The sequence below is a fragment of the Urocitellus parryii genome, chromosome 9 (assembly GCF_045843805.1).
Source record: "Urocitellus parryii isolate mUroPar1 chromosome 9, mUroPar1.hap1, whole genome shotgun sequence".
NCBI lineage: Eukaryota > Metazoa > Chordata > Mammalia > Rodentia > Sciuridae > Urocitellus > Urocitellus parryii.
In genome coordinates, this window is record NC_135539.1 from 1,238,202 (window position 1) to 1,265,728 (window position 27,527).

At 45.4% G+C, this 27,527-nt stretch overlaps 1 protein-coding gene across 1 annotated transcript; it reads right to left on the reverse strand.

Moving 5' to 3' along the window:
* Positions 1-7,936: 7,936 nt before the first annotated feature.
* LOC113175705 (large ribosomal subunit protein eL39-like) lies at positions 7,937-15,053 on the reverse strand. The gene is made up of 3 exons (XM_077802885.1): positions 14,966-15,053; positions 14,762-14,847; positions 7,937-8,202 (listed from the first exon to the last, which is right to left on the reverse strand). The coding sequence occupies exon 3, from the start codon at positions 8,141-8,143 to the stop codon at positions 7,988-7,990; it is 156 nt and encodes a 51-aa protein (XP_077659011.1). The 5' UTR covers positions 8,144-8,202; positions 14,762-14,847; positions 14,966-15,053; the 3' UTR covers positions 7,937-7,987.
* Between the last annotated feature and the right edge of the window lie 12,474 nt (positions 15,054-27,527).

The following is a 27,527-nucleotide window of genomic DNA, read 5'->3' on the forward strand; positions in this document are numbered from 1 at the left end:
TGGGATGCCAGATGACCCTCCCAGTAGTTTATGGTGTTGAGAAACCGTGTAGTTCAGCAGGAACACCCCTCTTGGCTTAAGCCAATCAGTTCAAATGAATCCCCCTCTTGTAGTAACCAATCACCCTTAGCCAACTTGTTCCCGCCAGTGAATGTGCTAATCATGTTTTAGAGTTGTTATTTGATTTTCCCAAGGTGTGTGATGATTTGCTAAGAGATGCTATGATGGGGGTCCCTGCCTTCTCCAAAGAATGTATAAAACTGCTGCAAACCCTGGGCTCGGGGCCTCTAAGCGTCACCAGTTGCTGTGTGTGCGTGGAGGACTGAGCTAGCTCGCAATAAACACCTCTTAGCTGCTTACATCGATCTTGGTCTCTGGTGGTCTTTTGTGGGTCCCAAATTCGAGCATAACATATGGGGGCTCGTCCGGGATCCCCCTAATAAGCCTACCCAGACACCCCGATCGAGAGGTGATAAAAACCCAGCCGGTAAGTAAAGGCACTGCCGATCTGTAAGTTTCTGTACTCTGGTTGCCTGCAGGTTCTGGTTCTGTGTTGTGTGGTCGGCAAAAGATACAGGTGGGCACACTGAAGGGCAGCCGACGGGGTTTGTGGGAGATGTCCCCAGCCCCTTTCTGGGTTCTGAGTGGATTGCCTGTAGTAAAGTATTTTGTGAAGTATTTGGTAAAGTATTTTGTAGCTGACAGATCCGCGGTCCGCCTGTGCCTTTAGTTTCCGGGTAGCAATCCACGACGCGCTGCGAATTCTGTGTTATGTGTGTTTGTTTCTATTGTCCTGTCTGTCTCCACACCAACACCCTGGCAAGAGAACTAATCTCCCAATCTGGGGTCGTCAGACCCAATCTGAGGGGGATGCTCCCCCAATCTGTTTGTCTGAAGGGAAGGCCCCAGTTGGCTTGGGGCCAGCACCCACTTTTGTTTTTTTGACAATCTGAAAAGGGAATCTGTCTTTGTGTGTCTTTTTGTCTGTGTCTGGTTAAGTGTGATGGCATTGTTTTTCTTTGGACAGATGCAGAGTCCCAAGTTCCAATCTGCCTTAGATGTGTGGAGGTAACTTTAGCTAAATTTTAGCCTAAGAATGTCCCTAGTGTGCTTCTCCTGTAAGGGACCAAAGTCAATAGAACCGCCAGCTTTTCTGTTCTCACCTTTTACATCCCCTTTTAGCTGTGTTTTAAAGAACTTTGATAAACTTTACTCCCCTTTGTTAAATGGGATTAGGGAAGCAACATTTTCTTTTCTTCCCGTAGCTGGCTTGAGTGCACCCACTGCAGAGGGAAATGCCTGCGGGGGACCTAAGAACTTCGATACCTCGCTTTTTCTTTTTCTCAAAACCCTGTCCTCATTATTAAATTGGCATTAATTGGCTTGGAGGACAGGAACCAAACTTTCAGTCACAAATTTTGGCACCCCAGAGGGAACTTTAGAGGACCCCCACTCTGCCTTCGTGGGGAAGCCTAGCACTGGAAACAACTGCAAGCAGAGGATTAACTTTTTGAGAGCTGACCACTGGAAAGTTAGGAGATATGCCAGCTGCCTGGGAACAGACCTAACCAGAGGAGCTAATCCTGTAAGCAAAAAGAGGGACTGAGGGACTCCCAGCAGCTGCCACAGCTCCTTCTGCTTCTGGGAACCTCCCTCATTTCTTCCCTGCACTGTAAGTATTGCTCCACTCTGTCTACTTAAAAAGAAGGGGACACTGAATGCAGTAAAGTCGCCACACGGAGACCCTTGATTTTACACTCCTGGTTGCCCCTAGGTGAGATCATCTGGTCCACTAGTGGGGAGATCTATGGTGCCACTGATGTAGGAGTCATAATTAAATGGAGTTGGAAACCTGGGGAGATTTTTCTCTTATCTGGTCTGTTTTAAAGGTTACTATAGATTGTTTCTTGGGGATGATCTTGGCTGAATGTGTATCTAAAAGATGATTTTTATTGTAACAATCTGGTATCTGAATGGGTTTTTGAAGCACTGCATAATCTTGCAGTTAAAAGTTAGGTTTAGGTAATTGTTTAGTTTATGATTTCAGATAGTTCATGCTAGAGAACTTAAATACTTAAGATGGAAAATTAAAGAACTCTACTTCCAAGTTGGCAAGTAACTCCCAATCATTTAGCTTTATTTTTTCATCAATTTTTGAACTGGGTAGCCTGGGAAGATTTCACTAGGTGTACCAGTGCATTAATTTGGGCAAGGATAGTAAATTATGATATGGTATCTGTTCCCCTCAGTGTGTAGGATTTAGGAAAGGAAAGTGTTGGATTGGGACATTGGTATGGCTTATTGAAATGCATTGAATAGCAACATTCTTGGAAATTTTCAAAGCTTAATATTGGATATACATGGTAGTGTGTAGTTCTCTTTTAAAATTTTTTTTCAGGTGATTTAATGTAACTTAATACCACTTTAGGAACTTCAGAACAAAGGATGTGGCTTAATGATCCTTAAGGAATTTCTTCTGATGGTAGCTTTTATATTATCAAGTAAGATCCTATTTTCAGTTTTGTGTGAGCAAGTTTTTCTAGTGCAGGAAGATGTAAAGGTATGAAATTTTGAGAATTGTATCTTAAACTTGTATCATAATTTTCAACATCCAAACCTGAAAATTGTGACTTATGGTTAAAATGCCTTAGGCATGAGGCTTCTCCTCGGAATTCCAGGTTTTCTTGCTCCTTCCAGACCTCTGCCAGGACTTACGTTGAAATGCAATAGAAGAAGCCTGCGAGCTCAGTAGGAGACTGAGCTGAGGCCCAAGGGGGAGGAAAAAAAAGTAAAGGTGTCTTTTACCTGAACTCAAACTAGATTAAACCAAAAAGTAAACTGTGTGGTATTTACTAATAACTGTCCAGTCATTTTTTCTAGGACTTTTTCTTTTTATTAATTCTGTATTTTTTTGAGCTCATGATTTTTGACCCTACAGACCTAAGTTTTCTGATCAGTTCTATTTTTGATCAACTGTGGAGTTTTTTAAACATTGCAATGGAGATTTCACCTGAGAAAAGCTACAAGGCCTTCACTATTGTGTATGTGTGCACACCTGTGTTACGTGTTGTCTGTCTGTATGTGTGTGTCCACATATCATGCAGTGATATGCCAACTGGCGGATAGGATATATGAGGAGGCTCATGAAATTAAAACAAATGGATCCAAATATCTTTGATTCACGTGATTCAAATGGTTCAATTTAAATTGGGTAAACAGATGAAAGTAAAGATGTCTTTAAAATTAAGCTTATAAGTTTTTCCTAGGTGATTAAAAAAACTAATAAAATGTTGATGTCTATGAAATAATCTGCCTAAATTCAGAAATTTACAAGTATTGTTTCAAAATGTGAACAGAAAAGGAGGTTAACAGATGGAAAAGAGAAATTAGAAGGTTCTAGGTATGGATTTAAGAGAGGGAAAATGTGTTTCTGGATAAGAGAGTCTATGTGATTAAGTAATTAAGAGGGTTTAAATAAGTGATAAAGCAGGTCTGTGTAAGTTGGTTATATATTTAAGTTTTTTGAGCAAGTAATCTTAAAGAAATTAAAAATTATACAACTATGGTTAAACAACAACAGTTATTTTTCAATATTGTAATATGTTATTTCTTTAAAAGCTAAACTTGGTTAATATAAAACCATCAATGTAATTGTGGTGCTATTAATGTGTTCATATCTTCCAGGTATACAAGTCTGTAAGGTAGAAGCTTTAAAAGAGCATTATATCAAGCTGGTGTTCTAAAGTTGTATGGTAATTTTAAGCTTAAAAGAAAAACATGTTGAGATTTATTTATATCATTTGTATTCTATAACTGGACTTGTTATCAATAAGTTATGTAAAGTTCTATGTTACTTTTTACACTGAGATACAATTTAAATGTATTTTTTATTAAATATTTATTTAGTTAGTTAGTTCTCGGCGGACACAACATCTTTGTTTGTATGTGGTGCTGAGGATCGAACCCGGGCCACACGCATGCCAGGCGAGCGCGCTACCGCTTGAGCCACATCCCCAGCCCAATTTAAATATATTTTTAAGTTAATCAGAGCCTAATCTGTGTGAAGGTTTTCTTACAAAACACAAAAGTACTTTGGTACTTTTCTACAAAAGGTTAAAAACTTTAAGCCTTTCTTTAATTCATATTTTAGATGTGATATTTTATTGTGTTAGCTAATATTCATGTGAACTTGAGCAACAATTTATGTAGGCTTTGTAAAATGATGTTTAAAAAGCAAAGATCAGTTTCAGAACTACAGTACTTAAGATTTATGAAGAGCCCCGCCTTACCTGAGATAAAGCTTTGTGTCCCATCTTACTACATGTGAAAGTGACTATGACAGAAGTAGGCTAGATTTTAGTACATTTAAAGTAGTGTCCAAAAGTTGGTTTTTGTCATGATTACTAGGATCTCAAACAGGGGATTATATTGTATAACTCTACCAAAATTCAAAGTAGCTATTACATGAACTAAATATGTTTTTACTCTTGTTAATTTAATTTTTGTAGTTTTCTTATAAATGGTCTAAAGATTGCCTGTTAATGTTTTGGAGAGGTACTGCTTTAAGAACACACAACCTGGTATTAATTTAAGATAATGAGTCATCACCTACAGGATAGAGAGATAGACATTAAAGCCAGTACTCTTAATATAAGGCTGTTGAAATTTATTTGCTAGATATTTAAGATTAAGTTTTAAAATTAAAGTTAAATTAAAAGGGCCAAGAAAACCAATATTTGGCTCTTGCCCTCTGAGTCAGTCTGAATCCAGGGAATAGGGGACTTCTCCAAAGAGCTTTGCAACTCTGGGCCACATAACCTCCCCAACAGGGAGATTAATGAGACCAGTGGAGGACAGAAAGCCAATCAGTGCATTTGCTATGAAGAGGAGGGTCACCAGAGAAGGGAGACATCCCTGATGCTTCCAAGAGAAGCCACGTGGTCAAGCAAGGCCTGGACCCATCCTAGTGCAAATGGCACTAGCAGAACTGAGAAGCTGCTGTGAAGTTCCCCCAGGACTCCCAGGGAAACTCAGCTGACTGTTAACAATAGATAGAAACAAAAGTCAGTTTGACTGCTTCATCTTAAACACTTAGCAAAGACAGTTAAAGCCAAAACACAGCTGTTCCTGGGCATTTTAAATAATAATAATAGTTAAATGTAACTTCCAAGAATAAGTAAACTGGAGGCTACAAAAGAGATTCTTAGGCAGGAATGCCTGATAACTATCAAAAGGGACTGCCAGAGTAGTTTTTAGTTTAAGGCCGACAGCTATTTCTAACCTACACAGGTAGGCTTGGTGTTTGCTAGTATGGTTATCCAGCCCTAAGTAACAGAATTAAAGGTTTCTCTATTAAACACAGAGGTCATACTAGTTAAAGGATTTTGCAAGATCAGATGACATTAAATTATTAAACTGTATCTTAAGGGGAAGGACATCTGTAACCCTAAATGTTAGGTTTACAGTTCTAATAACTAGAGATGTTAAAGCCTGGTGAGGGAACTTTATACAGTGACATGTTCCAGCTGCTGCAACACTTATTAAGTACTCATGGTTTTTGTTTCTCTCATGGAAGCACCCATCCCCAGATGACAACCTGTTTTTCCCCAACCAGACCTCAAATGGAACTGACTTCTAAAAGGGAACTCACGTCCCCCACATTGCTCCCCATGTCTTCAAGCCCCCTCATGTTCGACACCCCTTTTCAGCTCTGAAGCAGCCAGAACGAGCCGTCTCCTTACAGCAATAAATAGTTCCTAAAATTAGGGGGAATAAAGCCAAAAATGGATAGGCGGTGTAGATAGGTAAATCGAGTCAGGTTGGATGGATCTAAGAGGCCAATTTTGAGTGAGTCTGGGAAGTTGAAGACTGTCCCCTGAGGATTACTGTTTACGAAGATGTAGAGCCTGCCCAAATAGGCCTCCAACTGAGAAAACCATGATTGGTTCCCAAGTTTCCAGACAAAGGGGGGAATGAAAAACCAGCCTCTACCTCAAAGCAAAGCCTGTCCAAGGAAGGGACATCACCTTTGTCCTTGGAAAAACCCACAGAGCACTCCTAGGCACATTCCCACGCTGCTAAGTTGTTTATCTACAAATAACAGGAGAGAGCTGCTGTGCCAGGTGTCCCTGACTCAGTCAGGCTAGGTGGGGATCCATAGCAACCCCTAGCAGCCACCAATCAGCATGAGACAGGGAAATACCTGGGATGCCAGATGACCCTCCCAGTAGTTTATGGTGGTTGATAACATGTTGGGAAACCATGTAGTTCAGCACGTATATCCCTCCTGGCTTAAACCAATCAGTTCAAATGAATACCCCTTTTTTACTGACCAATCACCCTTAGCCAACTTGTTCCCACCAGTGAATGTGCTAATCATTTTTTAGAGTTATTTGATTTTCCCACGGTGTGTGACGATTTGCTAAGAGATGCTATGATCTATGTGAAGTCCCTGCCTTCTCCATAGACTGTATAAAACTGCTGCAAAGCCTGGGCTCAGCGCCTCTCAAGAGTCACCAGTTGCTGTGTGTGCACGGAGGACCGAGCTAGCTCGCAATAAACACCTCTTTGCTGTTTACATGGATCTTGAGTCTCTGGTGGTCTTTGGGGGTCCTGAACTGGAGCATAACAATTGCTAAAGACATTGAACAATTTTTCATATATTTGTTGATTGATTGTATATTTAAGTATCTGCTTAGTTCCTTAGCCCATTTATTGATTGGATTGTTTGGGTTTTTTTTTTAGTGTTAAGTTTTTAGAGTTCTTTAAATATCCTGGAGATTAGTGTTCTATCTGATGTGCATTCTGTAGGCTCTGTCTTCACATTACTATTTCCTTTGCTGGAGACGAAGCTTTTTAGTTTGAATCCATCCCATTTATTGATTTTTTAAATTTTTTTTTCAGTTGTTGAAAGACCTTTATTTTATTTGTATGTGGTGCTAAGAATCGAATCCAGTGCTTCACACATGCCAGGCAAGTGCGTTACCGTAAGCCACATCCCCAGCCCTCCATTTATTGATTTCTTGATTTTACTTCTTATGCTTTAGGAGGCGAGTTAAGAAAGTAGATCCTAAGCTAACATGGAGAAGATTTGGGCCTACTTTTTCTTCTATTAGATGCAGGGTGTCTCTCGTCTAGTGAGTGCTTAAGTCTTTGGTCCACTTTGAGTCGAGTTTCATGCAGTCGAGAGGTAAAGGTTTTTTTTTTTTAATTTTTTTCCAAATATTTATTTTTAAGTTTTAGGTGGACACAATATCTTTATTTTTACATATTTATGTGGTTCCAAGGATCAAACCCAGTTCCTTGTGCATGCTAGGCGAGCACTCTACCACTGAGCCACAACCCCAGCCCAAGAGGTAAAGGTTTAATTTCATTTTGTTACATGTGGATTTCCAACTTTCTCAGCATCATTTATTGAATAGGCTCTCTTTTCTCCAGTGAATGGTTTTGGTGCCTTTAGACAGTATGAGATAACTGTATTTATGTGGGTTTGCTGAGAGCCATTTTTAAAAAAATCATTTGTTAACTGGGAACATAAATGAAGGATCAGAGGACCATTACTGGGAAAAGAAAATCAATGGAGTTTAACAGTCATATGGAAATGTTCTGGCAAAAGTAAAGACTGGAATATTCTGACAGTGACACACATAGGTTTCTTCTTAACACATTTATTATGGAATGGAAATGTATGTGAATGCAGAATGCCCTGTGATTGATTCCCACCACCACAAAACACACCAGTGACAATAGCAAACACTTGTTAAAATCTGGAATACATCCAGAACAATCCTTTTATTTTCAAACAAAATGGTTTTTCAAAATTTATTAATTATTATTAGTGCAGAGACCGGAAACAAAGCAAAAAAAATCATATTCCCACTAAACATGCCCCATTATTCAGACATAAGTAACATTTTCAGCTTGATATGGCAAGGTGACAATGGCCCTGATGAAGCATAAACATGTAAGCTATCTTACATGCAATTCTTTAAAGGCCCAGCTTGGTTCGTCTCCAGTGTCTCCTCTTGGAGTTGTACCTGATTTTGTTACCAGTTTTCATCTGAACCCACTGGGGAATGGGACGATTTTGCTTTTGTTTTTTGGCGAGGAATCGCTTGATCCTGAAAGTCTTGTGAGAAGACATGGTGAGGAATGGAGTTCACTGTGCATACCACGATGTCGGAAGGAGAGAGCCAAAAATCTCTAAGCATTAAGGAACATAAGAAAAAGGAAAAAAAGGTGATCCAAAGAATACACTTAAGTGAATCACAGCAACAAATGAAATAAATTAGGGTTAAAGATAAGGAAAGGACTTTTAAAATGACTAATTATGAGGAGAAATGGCAAATAGGATAGATAAATAATAGAGGCTATTCCTCAGACTTAGGATGTGTCAAACAATAAACCAGCTGCCAGCGGGGGAGCAGCTGAGGCTGAGGCAAGAGGACCACAGGGACCAGGAGTGGGGGCCAGCCCGGGCAACACAGCAGGCTCCTGTCACAAGAACCACCAGGCCGTGATTGTGTTGGACATAAGAACAGAATAGGTGGCCACAGATGGGTCTCCTGCAAAATGGGACACAGAAGACAAGACTCACGGACTGAAAGAGTGATAGGAAAGGTGGAAAATTAAGCATACAGAGAAAATATAAAGTGTAAAAACCATGTACAAAAAGTGTCCCAGAATGAGGAGATGACGATGGCATAGATTCATGGAACAACATGAATTCCAACAGTGATAAAACCAAAATCATCCCTGGAGCATGATCTTAAAGACTCCAGAACAATTGGCACATTTGGGGGTCTGGGAATGTGGCTCAGGCGGTAGCGCGCTCGCCTGGCATGCGTGTGGCCCGGGTTCGATCCTCAGCACCGCATACCAACAATGATGTTGTGTCCGCCGAGAACTAAAAAATAAATATTAAAAATTCTCTCTCTCCTCTCTCACTCTCTCTAAAAAAAAAAACAAAAAAAACAATTGGCACATTTGATTAAATCTGATAAAACTAACAATAATAAAGTCAAAAATTCTTTTTTGTTTTTACAGGGGGGCCTAACCACTGAGCCACATCCCAAGTCCTTTTTATTTTATTTTGAGACGGGGTCTGGCTGAGTTGCTAAATGCCTCACTGAGTTGCTGAGGCTGGCTTTGAACTCATGATCCTCCTGCCTCAGCCTACCAAGTCACTGGGATTATAGGGAGTGCTACTGTACTCAGCTCACTAGACATTTCAACAGCTGACTTGAGCAGTCAGAAGAAAGAACAAGTGAACTTCAGTGTAGGTCAACTGAGATTGTAAAGTCAGAGGAACAGACAGAAGAAACAGTGGGAGTCTCAGGAAAGAAACAGAAAAAAGGGAAAGAAAGAATACTTGAAAAAATAAATGCTGAAAACGTCCAAAGTTTGCTCAAAGATATAAATCTATGCATCCAAGAATCTCTAAGAAATCATACAAAGATAAACAAATGAGCCATATGCTGACATAATATAGTCAAAGTGTCAAAACCAAAGACATAAAGAAAATCTTTAGAGCAGCGAGAGAGAAGCACCCCATCATGTACAGGGATCCTCCCAGAGGTGAACAGCCAGTTTCCCAGCTGAAACCAAGGAGGTCAGAAAGCATGGAATTGTGCCAGGCACGGTGGGGCATGTCTGTGATCCCAGTGGCTCGGGAGGCTGAGGCAGGAAGATCTCTTATTCAAGGCCTGCTTCAGGGAGGCCTTGTCTCAAAATAAAAAATTAAAAGGGCTGGAGATGTAGCTCAGTGGTTAAGCACCCCTGGGTTCAATCCCAGGTGAAAAAGAAAAAAAAGAGAGCAATGGGATTTGTACGGCTGGGGTCTCCAGTTGCAGTCCAGGTCCTTGGTGTCCCCAGTAAAGAACTGAGCAAGTCAAGCAGAAGAAACAGGTAAAGAACAGTTTGTTGAAGGTGAAGATAAAAGTGGCATTCAGTCAGGTACAGCAGAGTGGCTAAAACAATGCCTGGAAGTTCTTGCCTCCTATGTTGAGCTGTGAGGCGTTCTTCCGTGTGTGGACCTAATAGAGAGCTCCCCGCATTTGCTCCCACTGGTGAGTTTAGATTCCAAGCCTGTGGTGGGAGTTATCATGGGCAATAAATCCTCAGTGGCTATGGTACCGGAACATTATAAACAGGGATGTGATGACTCAACTCCCTGTCCTGTCTTCCAAGTCGCATTTTTCTTGTACCCTACTGACACCCTCTTCACATCCGAACTCCTACCTAACAGGATGACATATTAAAAGTGGTGAAAGAGCCACGCATGGTGGCATATGCTTATAATTCCAGCAATTTGGGAGGCTGAGGCAGGAGAATTGGAAGCTGGAGGCCAGCCTCAGCAATTTAATGCAGAAGTAGGGTATTGTGTGCTACTCAAGAGGCTGAAAGTTTGAGGCAAGCCTGGGCAACCCAGCAAGACCTTGTCTTGTTTTTTTCTTTGGTACCAGGGATTGAAATCAGGGGCACTCCACCAATGAGCAACATCCCTAGTCTTATTTTTTGTATTTTATTTAGAGACAGGTGTCACCAAGTTGCTTAGTGTCTCACTGTTGCTGAGGCTGGCTTTGAACTTGTGATCCTCCTGCCTCAGCCTCCAGAGCCACTGGGATTATAGGCGTGCAACACTGTGCCCAGCTAAGACCCTGTCTTGAAATAAAAATTTTAAGTCTGGGCATATACTTCAGTGGTAGAGTACTTTTGTAGCATGCTCCAGGTTCTGGATTCAATAGGGGGAAGTGGGGAAGGAAGGAAATGTGTAAGAGCATAGTTTCTGCATATTATTGAAGCTAGGGTACCTGGAGATGTACCTCAGCAGGAGAGTGCTTGCCTGGTATGTACAAAGCCCTGGGTTCAACTGTTAGCACTGAAAAACAGAGTCTAGTTGTGATCCCTTTGTAATCACTGAGAAGATAAATCATAGTTGGGTTTTTTTTTATTCCATAGAAAAGGAAAGGAGAAAGGAATTTTTTAAAAGTCACATTATCAGGGCTGGGGACATAGCTCAGCTGGTAGAGTGCCTGCCTAACTTGCACAAGGCCTTGGGTTCAATCCTCAAAAAAAAAAAAAAAAAAAAAAAAAATGCTGTGGTGTAGCTCAGTGGTTGAGCATTTCCCTAGTAGCGGGCACCACAAAAACTCAAAAAAACAAAATATGGCAAATTGGTATATTAATTATTTCAAGCTAAAATCACTGAGGAAAGGGATATTCAGCCTCTCTTTTCCTACATGCAGCAAGTCACAAGAGTTCTCTTGGGAGGGATGTCCTTCACATACCAAGGCTGGGAAACAGCAGACTGTTTATTAGGGCTGCAACCTGAATAAATTCTTTAACCCTTACCTTCCACACGCGTCTATTCTCCCACATGTACTTCTCAGTAACATCCCTAGAATTTACGACTCTAGTCCAGACATCCATTTATCCTACGATGATTCCTTTACAAATATACTGTTATTTGTCTAAAATAAACATCATGCTTTGGTCATTTCTTCAGACTTCATTCTGTTATGAATATCCCCACATTAATTCTTAAAAACTCATTATTTTCTTGCTAAGCAGCTCTTACATTAATGGGGCTCCTAGATTCAGCCAAAGGACTCACAAAAGAACTAACAGGGAAGTGGAAGGGAGGCCTCTCCCTCTTACTGCACCCCCAAACACAAGGCAGTTTGAGGCACAACAAAATTGAAAACAAAGACCCTATTATTCAAGCCAAATGGCATACAAAGGATCTGATTTTACAGATAAAAAATAAAAAGGGAATTACAGCAACTTGGTTCTTATAATGATACTGGTCAACAAGAATAGCACAGCTTGATAAATGGTCATTGCTCAGGTTATTAATTCTAGGAAAGAATCTCTGTAAAGAAAAGCTTTTACTAGGAGGACTTATCTCCATGAGAGGGAGTTGGCCCTGAGAGGTCAGAATGACCTGCCAACTCTCCTGCCTCAAGTTTCTCCTCAGTGAAAGAATTTCACGACCTCAGTCTTTCATTTTAAATCCTTTCTCAAACAGTATTATTTTTCCTATATGTGTAGAATTTTTGCTAAATATTTTAATGATAATTGTCTGAGTGCTAGAATTATAATTTTTTTGCTTTTCTGAATAAAAATTATTTTTAAAATATTTAACTAGACCAAGAAAACACAGTAACATTGGTCTTGCAAGGGCTCAATTTAATTTGAATGATTCAGACACAGGTAACTATATTAGAAAAAGAAAGGATAATTGTCTCTTGTTCCAATTTAAATAAGATTATGAAAAAATTGTTTAATGGTATGTACTTGCAACTAAACTTTAAAAAGGTAATTGAAGAAAGGAGAATGGGGAACTGCACATTCATCTACATCACAAAGGCACCTCTGTCCAAAGAAGTCTTTCTCCAACTCCTGGGAACTCAGGATCTATTTTATCTTTTGAAACAAGGAAATACTTATTTCCTACCTTTCCCCACTGAAAAAGGCAGGGAACAATGACCAATCTAATAACATAAACTGTCCCAGTGTTTCATTTAAATATTATTTCCTACTGTAAGAAAACAGCTACTTAGAGAAATAACTGATTCTAGATCCAAGAAAGGAGAGGACAAATTGTTATGGAACATCCCACAATTGAAGAGGAAGGGATTTAAGTTTCACTTTTTTTTTTTTTTTTTTTTGGTACTGGGGATTGAATCCTGGGGCACTTAACCTTGGAGCCACACACCCAGCCCTTTTTATGTTTGAGACAGGGTCTCACTAAGTTTGTCAGTTTCGCTAAACTTTGGTGGCTGGCATTGAACTTTGGGTACTCCTGTCTCACCTTTCTAAGGCCCTGGGATTACGGGCATGTGTGACAGTGCCTGCTCAGTTTCACTTCTGACATGGAGAAGTAACCCAGAGTTTGTGGTTAAATAGAACTGCAAATAAATAAATAAAGGGACACACACACACACACACACACACACACACACACACTTTGGATTGAATCCAGGGGTGCTCTACCACTGTGCTTCGGCTGAATTTTTATTTTTTTATTTTTAGTTCGGGTTCTAAATTGCCAAGGTTGGCCTCAAACTTGTGACCCTCTTGCTTCAGCCTCCAGAGTTGCTGGATTACAGGTGTTTGCCATTGCATGATTTTTTTTTTTAAAAAAAGGTTCCCAGTTATCTGTATGCAACCTTATGAAGCTCTAACAACACAGAAGCATATTTTATATAGTAAAAATTAAAATGCCTCTTTGTAAGTAAACTTACCCACACTTCCACTCCAACCTTCCTAACAAGAGTTTATCAACTTTTCCCTAAACATCTACATACATATACCACAGAGTGGGGATGGTGAGGGAGGTGGATGAGAGAAAGCTGAATAAGAAAGAGGGAGGAAGGGAGGGGAAGGAGGACTGTACATATGTACATACAAACTACACAAATGTGCTTATCCTTCCATCCTACTTATCAACTAAGACATGGTATGTCCTGAAGCTCTTTCCGTCAGAGCTAGTCCATTTTGTATATAGGTTGCGCTATATTTTACTGTGTTGACACACAGTAATTCATTTGACCTATTCTAAACAGAAAAGCATAGGTTGATGCCATCCCTCCTTTATTCTATTGATAGCATTATTCTGGTAAAAGCTTTTTGGTTATCTCCTAGTTCTATAAATTATTGAGCCAAGGGTGTGTAGAAAAGGTGCTGGGTTAAACGGTATGTGAATATTAAAATTTAATAGTGGCCGGGTGTGGTGGTACATGCCTATAATCCCAGTAACTCTTAAAGCCTGAGGTAGGACGATCCCAAGTTTGAGACTAGCCTCAGCAATTTATCGAAGCCCTGGGATATGGCTCAGTAGTTAAATAATGAGTCCTCCTACTGCACCCTTCCAAATTAATGGGAACTGGTAGTTGGCAGATAAAGGGGAAATTGCTATCAAACACACGATTTGGAAGGAGGACAGACTTTTATTGTCTATTTTAATTTAGGATGTTTGGCAAGTAACCAAAAACAGCGTAAATAAGTAGCTCATAAAGAAGCCAGATTTACAGATAGGTAGTTAGTGTAGTTAGGTAAATCGGGGGTCCAATATTGAGTAAGCTAAATAAAATGGAGGCCATTATTGAGAATGGAATCCAGGAAACCAGAGCAGCACTTGGGAAATTGAAATGTTCACGTCCCCAAGGGCTGGAGCCCATCCTAAGGAACTGTTAAGGAAGCAGCTCTCAGCAAACACGAGATGCTAATCCCTTCCTGCCCACTGCAGCAGCCCGCCCGCCCCACCTCCATTCCATCACTGCCAGATGACGGAGACCAGCTGGTGGCTCAGGTGGAGTGCAGGCCTGGCACCTCCCAGGTCCTGGGTGGGGTCCCCGACAAGACCCTTCATCTCTGCTTCTCTACAAGTTTCCCTGCTTCTCGATCGATGCCATGGACAGAGGCACTACCTCAAAAAGCCCACCTCTACGTCTGTCCAAAGGACACCCAGGGACTCAATCCCCAGGTCTCAATGGCCTTCCGAGGGCCCGGAGAGCGGGATGCGGGTCCTGCACGCGGGGCCTCCCCTCCCAGAGCCACCTCCCGGGTTTACAGAACCCGAGGCCGGGGTGAGGCCGGGGTGAGGCCGGGCAGAGGGTCCCACCTCCCGCCTCGGCGTCCTGGGAGCCAGGCCGGTGCCCATCAGGGGCCGCAGGGTGGCCGCAGGGTGGCCTCGGCCTCGAGCTCCGCCGGCGGGAGGGGAAAACCACCAGGAGCCGGGCGCCGCGGGCCCTCTTACCTGCAGGGTGGCCGAGGTCGAGAAGGTGGGTGCGGACGCAGGGCTCCTGGGCGCCCGCGGGCCGGCGACTCCGTGGGCGGCGACAACTGTAAAAGAGACACGTCGAGGACATGGCGCCTGCACCCAGGGCCGGGCCGCCGCCCTCGGCCTGTCCACACGTGAGGAGTCCCGCCCCACTGGCTGCCCCCGGCCGAGTCCACCCACCTGGGTCAAGCCGACCGCCTCAAGGCCGAGGCCTCCCGGTCTCGGGGCCGCAGGAGTGGCCAGCAGGCACAATGGCGGCTGCCGGAAGTTGGCCCAAGGCTAGGGCTCCCGTTTCCTGCCGGGTTATGCGCGGTCCTGGAACCTGAGTGGGTGGCAGCGTGGTCCCACCCGGATGTTTCCGCAGTACACAGCCCCCTTCAGGCCGGAAGCCGCGTCCCAGGGCCCTTAGGGCTGTTGGTGGCCACAGGGCCTCGGGTCTTGACCTGGGAGGCCGGAAGCGGAAGAAGAACTTCTGCAGGCCCTTAGAACGTGCCAGCTGGCCCTGGGGAGGGTGTGCGCTGGCCCTGGGGAGGCTGTGCACTGGCCCTGGGGAGGCTGTGCGCTGGCCCTGGGGAGGGTGTGCGCTGGCCCTGGGGAGGGTGTGCGCTGGCCCTGGGGAGGCTGTGCGCTGGCCCTGGGGAGGGTGTGCGGCTGGCCCTGGGGAGGCTGTGCGGCTGGCCCTGGGGAGGGTGTGCGCTGGCCCTGGGGAGGGTGTGCGGCTGGCCCTGGGGAGGGTGTGCGGCTGGCCCTGGGGAGGGTGTGCGGCTGGCCCTGGGGAGGGTGTGCGCTGGCCCTGGGGAGGCTGTGCGGCTGGCCCTGGGGAGGGTGTGCGCTGGCCCTGGGGAGGCTGTGCGGCTGGCCCTGGGGAGGCTGTGCGGCTGGCCCTGGGGAGGCTGTGCGGCTGGCCCTGGGGAGGGTGTGCGCTGGCCCTGGGGAGGCTGTGCGCTGGCCCTGGGGAGGCTGTGCGCTGGCCCTGGGGAGGCTGTGCGGCTGGCCCTGGGGAGGGTGTGCGCTGGCCCTGGGGAGGCTGTGCGCTGGCCCTGGGGAGGCTGTGCGCTGGCCCTGGGGAGGGTGTGCGCTGGCCCTGGGGAGGGTGTGCGCTGGCCCTGGGGAGGGTGTGCGCTGGCCCTGGGGAGGCTGTGCGCTGGCCCTGGGGAGGGTGTGCGGCTGGCCCTGGGGAGGCTGTGCGGCTGGCCCTGGGGAGGGTGTGCGCTGGCCCTGGGGAGGGTGTGCGCTGGCCCTGGGGAGGGTGTGCGGCTGGCCCTGGGGAGGGTGTGCGGCTGGCCCTGGGGAGGGTGTGCGGCTGGCCCTGGGGAGGGTGTGCGCTGGCCCTGGGGAGGCTGTGCGGCTGGCCCTGGGGAGGCTGTGCGGCTGGCCCTGGGGAGGGTGTGCGCTGGCCCTGGGGAGGCTGTGCGGCTGGCCCTGGGGAGGGTGTGCGCTGGCCCTGGGGAGGCTGTGCGGCTGGCCCTGGGGAGGCTGTGCGGCTGGCCCTGGGGAGGGTGTGCGCTGGCCCTGGGGAGGGTGTGCGGCTGGCCCTGGGGAGGGTGTGCGGCTGGCCCTGGGGAGGGTGTGCGCTGGCCCTGGGGAGGCTGTGCGCTGGCCCTGGGGAGGCTGTGCGCTGGCCCTGGGGAGGCTGTGCGCTGGCCCTGGGGAGGCTGTGCGCTGGCCCTGGGCAGGGTGTGCGGCTGGCCCTGGGGAGGGTGTGCGGCTGGCCCTGGGGAGGGTGTGCGCTGGCCCTGGGGAGGGTGTGCGCTGGCCCTGGGGAGGGTGTGCGCTGGCCCTGGGGAGGGTGTGCGCTGGCCCTGGGGAGGGTGTGCGGCTGGCCCTGGGGAGGGTGTGCGCTGGCCCTGGGGAGGGTGTGCGGCTGGCCCTGGGGAGGGTGTGCGGCTGGCCCTGGGGAGGGTGTGCGGCTGGCCCTGGGGAGGGTGTGCGCTGGCCCTGGGGAGGGTGTGCGGCTGGCCCTGGGGAGGGTGTGCGGCTGGCCCTGGGGAGGCTGTGCGGCTGGCCCTGGGGAGGCTGTGCGGCTGGCCCTGGGGAGGCTGTGCGGCTGGCCCTGGGGAGGGTGTGCGGCGGCCCTGGGGAGGCTGTGCGGCTGGCCCTGGGGAGGCTGTGCGGCTGGCCCTGGGGAGGCTGTGCGGCTGGCCCTGGGGAGGCTGTGTGCGGCTGGCCCTGGGGAGGCTGTGTGCGGCTGGCCCTGGGGAGGGTGTGCGCTGGCCCTGGGGAGGGTGTGCGCTGGCCCTGGGGAGGCTGTGCGGCTGGCCCTGGGGAGGCTGTGCGGCTGGCCCTGGGGAGGCTGTGCGGCTGGCCCTGGGGAGGCTGTGCGGCTGGCCCTGGGGAGGGTGTGCGGCTGGCCCTGGGGAGGGTGTGCGGCTGGCCCTGGGGAGGGTGTGCGCTGGCCCTGGGGAGGGTGTGCGGCTGGCCCTGGGGAGGGTGTGCGGCTGGCCCTGGGGAGGGTGTGCGGCTGGCCCTGGGGAGGCTGTGCGGCTGGCCCTGGGGAGGGTGTGCGCTGGCCCTGGGGAGGCTGTGCGCTGGCCCTGGGGAGGGTGTGCGCTGGCCCTGGGGAGGGTGTGCGCTGGCCCTGGGGAGGGTGTGCGGCTGGCCCTGGGGAGGGTGTGCGGCTGGCCCTGGGGAGGGTGTGCGGCTGGCCCTGGGGAGGGTGTGCGGCTGGCCCTGGGGAGGGTGTGCGGCTGGCCCTGGGGAGGGTGTGCGGCTGGCCCTGGGGAGGGTGTGCGGCTGGCCCTGGGGAGGGTGTGCGGCTGGCCCTGGGGAGGCTGTGCGGCTGGCCCTGGGGAGGCTGTGCGGCTGGCCCTGGGGAGGCTGTGCGGCTGGCCCTGGGGAGGGTGTGCAGCGGAAACAACCCACTGACTGCTGTCCACTCCCCCTTGCTTCTTTTAAAAGACGACTTGAACTTGGGCGATGCTGCACATCCGTGTATCCCAGCGATTTAGGAGGCTGAGGCTGGAGGATTGCAAGTTTGAAGCCAGCCTCAGCAACTTAGCCACGCCATAAGCAACTTAGACCCTGTCTCAAAATTAAAAAATAGAAAGGGCTGTGGATGTGGGTCAGTGGATAAGTGCCCCTGGGTTCAATCCAAGGTACCAAATTTAAACATAAGTAAATAAACATAGGTAAGTAAAAAATGCCGTGATATTGCTCAGTGGTAGGACACTTGCGCAGCATGGGACAGGTGCTGGGTTTCAAGGGCAAAGAAGGAAAAGCATTGTAGAAAAGAAGTGTGTTCCAGAAATGACTTCTTGGGATGGAGTTGTTAGATAACCTCTAGAAGATACCAGGCGGGGTGCATTTGGTTGGGAGGCCTGGAGCAGAAGGCGAAGAAGAAAAGGCAGCTCTGAGCCGGGGCATGGCATTGGATCTGCTGTTCCCCATGTGCATGTGACTCCTCACTGTAGTCCTGGGGGACTACAGGGTCTTTTCAGTTATTCAGAAGTTCCTGGTGTATTAAATGTAGAAATGGTAAAATAACACATTCTGGAAGTATCTTTAAAAAAAAGAAAAACAGAAATTCATGAGAAATGTTTTGTTTGGGGATGGCCAAGCCACTTCTCTGAGCAGAGCATACTGTGTGTGGTTCCAGAAGAGAGGAGAGAAATACAAAGAGCTCTGTGCCAGTGTGTTTATCCTTAGGTGTTGGGTTAAACACTAATCAGTTAACATTACTCTAGGGAAGTTTGCAGTGAGATAAGGACTCTAAAGAATGTTCTAACAAAGGAAATGGAGAAGGGAGCTGGCCTTATCTCCAATCTCTAGGTGAGAATCAGAGCAGACCCACTGGGTGGGAAAGTAAAACAATGGACTCATACAAACACCAGATGAAGTCCCCTGTGAGGTAGGCATGCACTAGCCCGTGTTGCCCTCCATTTCATCCTGGCCTGCTGCCTTAGTGTGGAGTCCCCCAAGTTCTTTCCTGGGATTGGTAAAGGGTACATTTGGGGCATTTGCAGGCCTGAGGCTGAACTTTAGGTAAGAGGAGCCATCATCCTTTATGTTCCCACGCTGGGGTTACTATGTGTTTAATAGTACCTAGAGTGGACAAGCAGTTCTCATTTTTCAGCATCTGTTCTTTCTAGAGGTTAAAGAATTTGCCAGTGTATGACAAAAGTATAGTTGTTAAAATAATGTGTTTTGTATATTTTGCATTAAAATTCCCAGTATAAGGCTATCTCCTGAAGAATTGAGCATTATTATAGACTACAAAGAGAAGGCAAAGGAGTAATAGTGGTTGCTCGAGTTTGGGACCCCCCAAAAGACCACCAGAGACCAAGATTGACATAAGAGGCATTTATTGCGAGCTAGCTCGGTCCTCCGTGCACACAGCAACTAGTGACACTGAGAAGCCCTGAACCTAGGGTTTGCAGCAGTTTTATACACTCTTTGGGGAAGGCAGGGACCCACATACATCATAGCATCTCTTAGCAAATCATCACACACCACGGGAAAATCATAAAACAACTCTAAAACATGATTATCGTATCAAGTGGCGGGAAAGAATCTGGAAAGGATTATTGGTTAGTTCAAGGGGTTGATGCACTTAAAAATAATTGGTTTAAACTGTGAGGGTGTCCCAAGGGGAGTATGTGCCAAACTGCAGGGCTTCTGGTTTAGATATTGGTCACCACACCTAGGTGGGGGCTGTCTGGAATTTCAGATGTTTTGATATCTGGCCTATCTTAGGCAACCACCATCTGCATTGCACAGAGCTTTCTGTGGTATTTCCTGACTTTAGGTCTGCAGTAGATCAGGGGTTAAGTTTCAAAGCAAAATGAGGTCCCAAGTAGAAGGAGGTTGCTTAGGTCTTTCAGTAGGAGAGAAACTTTATATATATATATATATATATATATAATTTTTTTTTAAGTTTTTATGTGATGCTGGAGCAATCTCCTGTTTGCTGGTCACGCACTCTACGACTCAGCTCCCCTAGTTCCTACTGGTATTCAGAAGGGAGATTAGACTTAAGAAATTCCAAGTGTTTTGCTAATGTGTACTATTAAGATTTCAGCTCACCCATTTCCAAGTATGTCATGTGCATTTCATATAACTTTGTTATACTGTATATAAAACCAGGAATGTTTTTCTTAAGGACTTGGGAGCCATCTCTTTGAAATATATTCATCAAGGAAGACAGCATCTCGATCTTCCTCCTCTTTCATGAGGGGCTAAGTAAGTCAGTGAGACCCTGTCTCTAAATAAAATACAAGGCCTGGGGATGTGGCTCAAGCGGTAGCGCGCTCGCCTGGTGTGCATGTGGCCCGGGTTCGATCCTCAGCACCACATACAAACAAAGATGTTGTGTCCGCCGATAACTGAAAAATAAATATTGAAATTCTCTCTCCTCTCTCTCTCCCTCTCTCCCTCTCTCTTTAAAAAAAAATAAAAAAAATAAGGGCATTGTGTTGTGTCCATCTACACCTAAAAAATAAATTAAAAATAATAATAATAAATAAATAAATAAAATACAAAAATGGGCTTGGGATGTCACTCAGAGGTCAAGTGCCCCTGAGTTCCATCCTTGTTACCAAATCAAAACAAAAAAACTACCTTGTATAAGGAGAGCATTTTTATTTGTTTGTTTACGTGGTGCTGAGGATTGAACCCAGTACCTCAGACATGCTACGCAAGCGCTCTGCCCTGAGCTACAGCCCCAGCCCCAAAGAGCTCTTTGTTGTCTCTCCATTGACCTACCAAATTCAGCAGCTCCACACACATAATGAATGCTTTAACATTACAGGTACTTTTGGCAGGAGTCTCCTTCTCATGCCAGGGTGAGAATGTTACCAAATTTCAGTTCTTGGCCCTGATGCTAATCCAATAAAGAAGACATGGTTTTGAGAAGAAGGAAAAAGAAGGTTTATTGTGGTGCTACCAAAGGAGAAATTCAGGGGACTTTTATCCCAGAGGCTGTGATTCTGATGGTTAAGGGAAACAGGGCTTAAAGAGGTGATTCAAAGGCTAGATTCCAGGTGTACCTTGTCAGGGCTAGGGTAATCCACTTGTAGACTTGAGGGAAGAACCACTTCTTAGTCTTCTGGCACTGTAAGGGTCCGGCGAGCATCGGAGAAAGAGACCACACAAGAGACTGGCTCCATGCAATTGGCAAAAGGGGATTTATTGGGGATCCATTCCAGCGCACTGGGGCTCCGTGCTCACTCAAGAAGGGAGAGTGGCCCAGAGCAGAGGTCAAGCAGAGCTTAAGTACACTTTCTGGAGAGGGCGGTGGGCTTTGCATACATCAGAACAAATCATCATGAGGCATGGGAAAATTGAACAACAACTCTGAGACGTGATTGGCACATTCATTGGCGGGAACAGGTCAGGCGGGGGTGACTGGTCACTCCTAAGCGGGATACACATTCAAACTGATTGGTTCGGGCCCTGTGACAAACTGCACAGGACCCTAGGCTGAATGGCCAGTATGGCGTTGTCTTAACTATCTCAGGAATCTGGGTGTAACAGAGGAACTTAATAATACCTAATCTTTTACATTTTAATTCAAGCTTTCCAGCTTAGAAACTTTACCCTTTCAGCACCATCCCTCAAGTCTGACTTACTTCATTCCAGTGGTGTTTTTGCTCAAGAACAGAAAACTCAGCTTCGGATAAGAAAAAGGGTAATCTTGCTTTCACCAAGGTTGGGGGGGGGGAGAAGGAGAAGAGAAAGACAAAAAACATCAGTTTAAAAACAAACCACAGTGGCAGAGCAAAACATTATGTTCAAAGCATGAAGTAGACCTCCTGTTACAAGAAAACAGACTTCGTGGTGAAGGACTGCCAATTGGGGCTGTAATCAGCCCTGTAAACCTGTTGCTGTACCTTGTCTTCCTCTAGCTTGACACCACCTGTGAATCTCTCAGCAGCCTCCCTGGGATTACTCACGTATTCCAGATATCCACTCCTGGCACATTTCTTCCCACCAGTCTATCATTCTTTGTGTAAATTCTGTTAACATGTCACTTCTCTGGACTTTACTGTTTTGTCAAGATCCTCAAGTAAAATTAAAAAAAAAATAAAAAACTTGTATGCTTTTATTGTAAATGTGCCCTGTATTATTCCTAGACTGAGCTGGGGAACCCACATTAAAGTTGAGGGGCAGTAGAGGGGGCTTTTTCCCTGAAATGGTGCATTCAGAATAAAGAGGAGCTGCAGGAACATGGACAAAAACCATGTGTTCAACCAAAAAATGCCAGACACAAAAGAATACTTACTGGAAAAGTGTAGGAAATTTTAAAATGCTGAAATTAACTGCATGGTGGCACTGAGAAACTGATGTGAAACCAGCTTTTACCTCAAGTCCTGTTCAGAGGGAGGGGGCCTGACCTGTGTCCTTGGAAAAACTCACAGAGCACTCCTAGACACATAGCCACCCTGCTGAGTTGTTTTCCTGTAAATATAGGGAGAGATCCCTGGCACCAGGTGTCCCTGACTCAGGTGCCCTAGGTGAGGACCCATAGCAACCTCCTAGCAACCACCAATCAGCAGAGAAAATATCTGAAATGCCAGGGGATCCTCCCAGTAGTTTGGATGATTGATAACATGATTAGGCCACCCTGCAGTTCAGCCTGTACACTCTTGCAACCCCTCTTGGCCTAAACCAATCAGTTCAAACCAATCACCCTTACCCAGCTTGTTCCCGCCAGTGAAGGTGCCAATCAATGTTAAGAGTTGTTGTTTGACTTTCCCGAAGTATGAAATGATTTGCTGTGTGACGTTGTGAGGCATAGAATATCCCCCAAAAACCTAAAAATCCTCACTGAACTAAGGGTCAGGACTCACTCCTTGGGACCGCTGCGTCGGAAACGGTTGTGAGGAAGACTCTTGTGTGATTGCATTGGATTCGGCTCCTGGAGGTCTATTGGGGTCCCATGAATCTGGCATTACAGCACACACTTGTGATCCCAGGTATGTGTGAGGCTGAAGCCGAAGGTTCACTAGTTTGAGGCTGGCCTGGACAATTTGAAAGGGTAAAGTTTCTAAGCTGGAAAGCTTGAATTAAAATGTAAAAGATTAGGTATTATTAAGTTCCTCTGTTACACCCAGATTCCTGAGATAGTTAAGACAACGCCCTACTGGCCATTCAGCCTAGGGCCCTGTGCAGTTTGTCACAGGGCCCGAACCAATCAGTTTGAATGTGTATCCTGCTTAGGAGTGACCAATCACCCCCGCCCGACCTGTTCCTGCCAATGAATGTGCCAATCACGTCTCAGAGTTGTTGTTCAATTTTCCCATGCCTCATGATGATTTGTTCTGATGTATGCAAAGCCCACCGCCCTCTCCAGAAAGTGTACTTAAGCTCTGCTTGACCTCTGCTCTGGGCTCCGGGCTGCTCTCCCTTCTTGTGTGAGCACGGGGCCCCAGCGCGCTGGAATGGATCCCCAATAAATCCCCTTTTGCCAATTGCATGGAGCCAGTCTCTTGTGTGGTCTCTTTCTCCGACGCTCCGCCTGACCCTAACATCAGGTGCATTGGCAGGGAACAGCGCATCGCCAGACAGGGAGACCGTAACAACGGACTGCTTCGGGGGTAAGTAAGGCGCCTTTCTCTTTCTCTTTCTCTCTCTCTCTCTCCCCCTCCCCTCTTTCTTCTCCTTTTATCCTCCTTGTTTTTCTTTCACGAGCGCTCAAGTCTGGTTTCTGGCTCAATGGCAGGTGTAAGCTCCCAGAGAGCTCTGGTTTGAGGGTTGGCAGCGTGTGGCTGCCAGCGGAGAGCGTAAGCTCCCCCTGGCGGTGGTGGACAGACGTGTCCAGGAGCCACAGTCCATGTTCTCCAGAGGGACGCCCTGGAGGACTCGGGGAGGGACAGAGGTGCCTTCATCTGGGGGGGGCGAAAACGCCCCCCGTCGGTGCTGCCAACCCGTCTGGTTTTGCCGGCTACTCTCTGTTTACTGTCTGGGTTGAGTTTACCGTCTGTCTTTAATCCTTGCCTCTGAACTCGTGTTAAACATTTACTGTGTGTCCGTGTTTGCGTCAAGTTTGTATTGTCTCTCTGCGCTTCAGATTGGCCCACCCTCGGAGTTGAATGGCCCCCAGGAGAGTCCCTCCATCTCTCTCTCTAATCTGCAAAGTCAGAGATATTGTCTTTCAGCTGGGGCCGCATGGCCATCCAGATCATGGCTTCTAACCTTTCATGACCTCTGCGAATCTCTTCCTGCATGGGTGGGGTCCACGCAGTCGGCTGGGAGGATTCCACCCGGCGGTATGGTGGACCTGTCCTGTCCCTGTTCCTCCCGGCCCCTCCACCCACCTGTCCTCTCTGCCTCCTGGCCGTCTCCCCTCCTGGGAGGGGGGGGTGCTCCGGCAGGCACGGGGGACGGGCGGACAGAATTGGGGGTGAGGTCGGCGGGGGACCGCCCCTCCTCCCCCTCCTCTGCCAGTAACCAGCTGCCAGTGGGGTGTGCGGGGTCGGAGATGGAGTCGGCAGGGGACTGCCCCGTCCCCTGTCCGCCCGGCGAGCAAAAAAAAAAAAAAAATTGATGTTAATTGGCTTTAGAGATGGGAACAAAATTTTCAGTCACAAAATTTAACACTCTCGAGGGAACTTTTAAGGAGTCCCCACTCTGCTTTCTTGGGGAAGCCTAGCACTCCAAACAACTGCAAGCAGAGGATGAGCATTTTGGGAGCTGGCTACTAAAAAGTTAGGAAAAAAAATGCCTAGTGCCTAAGGTCAAACCAAACTGGAGAAGCTAATCCTGTAAGTGAAAGGGAAAACTGAGGAATTCCCAGCAGCTGCCAGAGCCATCTTCGCTTTGGGGAAATTTCCTCATTTTTTTCTCTGCACTGTAAGGATTACTCCACCTACATGCAGTAAAGTCAGTCACACTGAGAATTGCCCCTATGTGAGAACATCTGGTCCACTCATGAGAAATCTAAGGTGCCACTAATAGGAGTCATAATTAAATAGAAGTTCAAAGCCTAGAGAGATTTTTTCTTATCTGGTCTGTTTTAAAGGTTATTATAGATTGTTTCTTGGGGATAATCTAGGCTAAATGTGTGTCTAAAAGATGTTTCATTGGGGCTGGGGATGTGGCTCAAGCGGTAGCGCGCTCGCCTGGCATGCGTGCGGCCCGGGTTCGATCCTCAGCACCACATACCAACAAAGATGTTGTGTCCGCCGAGAACTAAAGAATAAATATTAAAAATTCTCTCTCTCTCTCTCTCTCTCTCTCTCTCTCTCTCTCTCTCCTCTCTCACTCTCTCTTAAAAAAAATAAAAGATGTTTCATTGTAACATCTGGTATCTAAATGAGATTGAAACATTGCATAATCTTGCAGTTAAAAGTTAGGGTTAGGTAATTGTTTAGTTTGTGATTTCAGATAATTCATGCCAGAGAACTTAAATACTTAGGATAGAAAATTAAAAGAACTCTACTTCCAAGTTGGCAAGTAACTCCCAATCATTCAGTTTTATTTTTTCATCAATTTTTGAACTGGGTAGCCTAAGGAGATTTCACTAGTTATACAGTGCATTGATTTGGGCAAGGATAGTAAATTATGATTTGGTATCTGTTTCTCTCAGTGTGTAAGATTTAGGAAAAAAAGTGTTGAATTAAAATGTTGGTCTGGCTTATTGAAATGACATTAATTAGCAACAGTCTTGGGAATTTTCAAAGCTTAATTTTAGATATACATGGTAGTGTGTGGTTGTCTTTTAATTTTTCAGGCGATTTAATATAACTTAATACTACTTTAGGAACTTCAGAACAAAGAAAGTAGCTTAATGATCCTGAAGGAACTTCTTCTGATGGTGGCTTTTATATTATCAAGAAAGATCCTATTTTCAGTTTTGTGTGAGCAAGTTTTTCTAGTGTAGGAAGATATAAAGATGAAATTTTGTAAATTGTATCTTAAACTTGAAGTTTCTGCCCAGAATTCCGGTTTCCCCAGTTCCTTCCAGACCTCAGTCAGGACTTAAGTTGATATGCAAATAGAAGAAGCCTGGAGCACTCAGTAGGAGAAAGATCTGAGGCCCAAGGGAAAAAAAAAAAAGTAAAGGTTGTCTTTTACCTGAACTCAAACTAGATTAAACCAAAGAGTAAATTGTATGGCAATTACTAATTACTGGCTGGTCAATTTTTTTTCTAGGACTTTTGCCTTTTCTTAGATTCTATATTTTTTTGAGCTCATGATTTTGTTCCTACAGACAAGTCAATGTTTTTCTGATAAGTTCTATTTTTGATCAACTGGAGTTTTTTTGTTTTTTTTTTTAAACATTGCAATGAGATTTCACCTGAGAAAGCTGCAAGGCCTTTTGTGTTATGTGTTACACTTGTGTTACGTGTTGTATGTCGGTATGTCTGTGTATGTCCATATATCATGCAGTGATATGACAATTGACAGATGAGGAGTGCTCATGAAAAATTAAAAATGGATCCAAATATCTTTGATTCACGTGATTCAAATGACTCAATTTGAATTGGGTAAACAGATTAAAGTAAAGATGTCTTTAAAATTAAGCTTATAAGTTTTTCTAGGTGTTCAAAAAGGCCCTAATAAAATGTTGATGTCTATGAAATAATCTGCTTAAATTCAAAAATTCACAAGTTTTGTTTCAAAATGTGAACAAAAGAAAGTTAACAGATAAAAAGAGAAACTAAAAGGTTCTAGGTATGGATTTAATAGAGGGAAAATGTGTTTTGGATAAGAGAGTCTATGTGACTAAGTAATCAAGAGGTTTTAAGTGATATAAAAAAGGTCTGTGTAAGTTGGTTATAAGTGTAAGTTTTTGAGCAAGTAATCTTAAAAAAATTAAACAACTGGTTAAACAAGTGCTGTTGTTTTATAAAATTGTGCTGTTATTTCTTTAAAAGCTAAACTTGGTTAATATAAAATCATCAATGTAACTGTGATGTTACTAATGTGTTCATATCTTCCAGGTATACAAGTCTGTAAGGTAAAAGCTTCAAAAGAGCATTATATCAAGCTGGTGTTCTAAAGTTGTATGGTAATATTAGGCTCAAAGAGAAAAACATGTTGGAGATTTAATTATATCATTTGTGTTCTATAACTGGAGTTGTTATCAGTAAGATATGTAAAGTTCTATGTTGCTTTCTACACTGAGACACAATTTAAATGTATTTTTAAGTTAATGAGAGCCTAATCTGGGTAAAGGTTTTATTGTAAAACACAAAAGTACTTTGCTACTTTCCTACAAGAGGTTAAAAGCTTTCAGCCTTTCTTTAATTCATGTTTTAGATGTGATATTATGTTGTGTTAGCTAATGTTCATGTGAACTTGAGCAACAATTTATGTAGGCTTTGTAAAATGATGTCTAAAAAGCAAAGATCAGCTTCAGAACTATAGTATTTAAGGTTTATGAAGAGCCCCACCTTACTTGAGATAAGGCTCTATGTCCCATCTCACTGCATGTGAAAGTGACTATGAAAGAAGTAGGCCAGATTTCAGTGCATTTAAAGTTGTGTCCAAAAGATGGTTTTTGTCACGATTGCCAGGACCTCAAATAGGGGATTATAATGTATAACTCTGCCAGAATTCAAGGTAGCTATTACATAAACTAAATATGTTTTTATCCTAGTTAGTTTTGTTTTGTAGTTTGCTTTTAGATGGTCTAAGGATTGCCTGTTAATGTTTTAAAGAGGTACTGCTTTAAGAACTCACAACCTGGGTTAACCTAAGATAAGGATTTATCACCTACAGGATAGAGAGATAGGTACTAAAGTTCAGCACCCTTAATATAAGGCTGTTGACTTATCTGCTAGATGTTTAAGATTAAGTT

Excerpts from the sequence above, each read along its gene's own strand:
- LOC113175705 (XM_077802885.1), bottom strand. The coding sequence starts at position 8,143 with ATGTCTTCTCACAAGACTTTCAGGATCAAGCGATTCCTCGCCAAAAAA.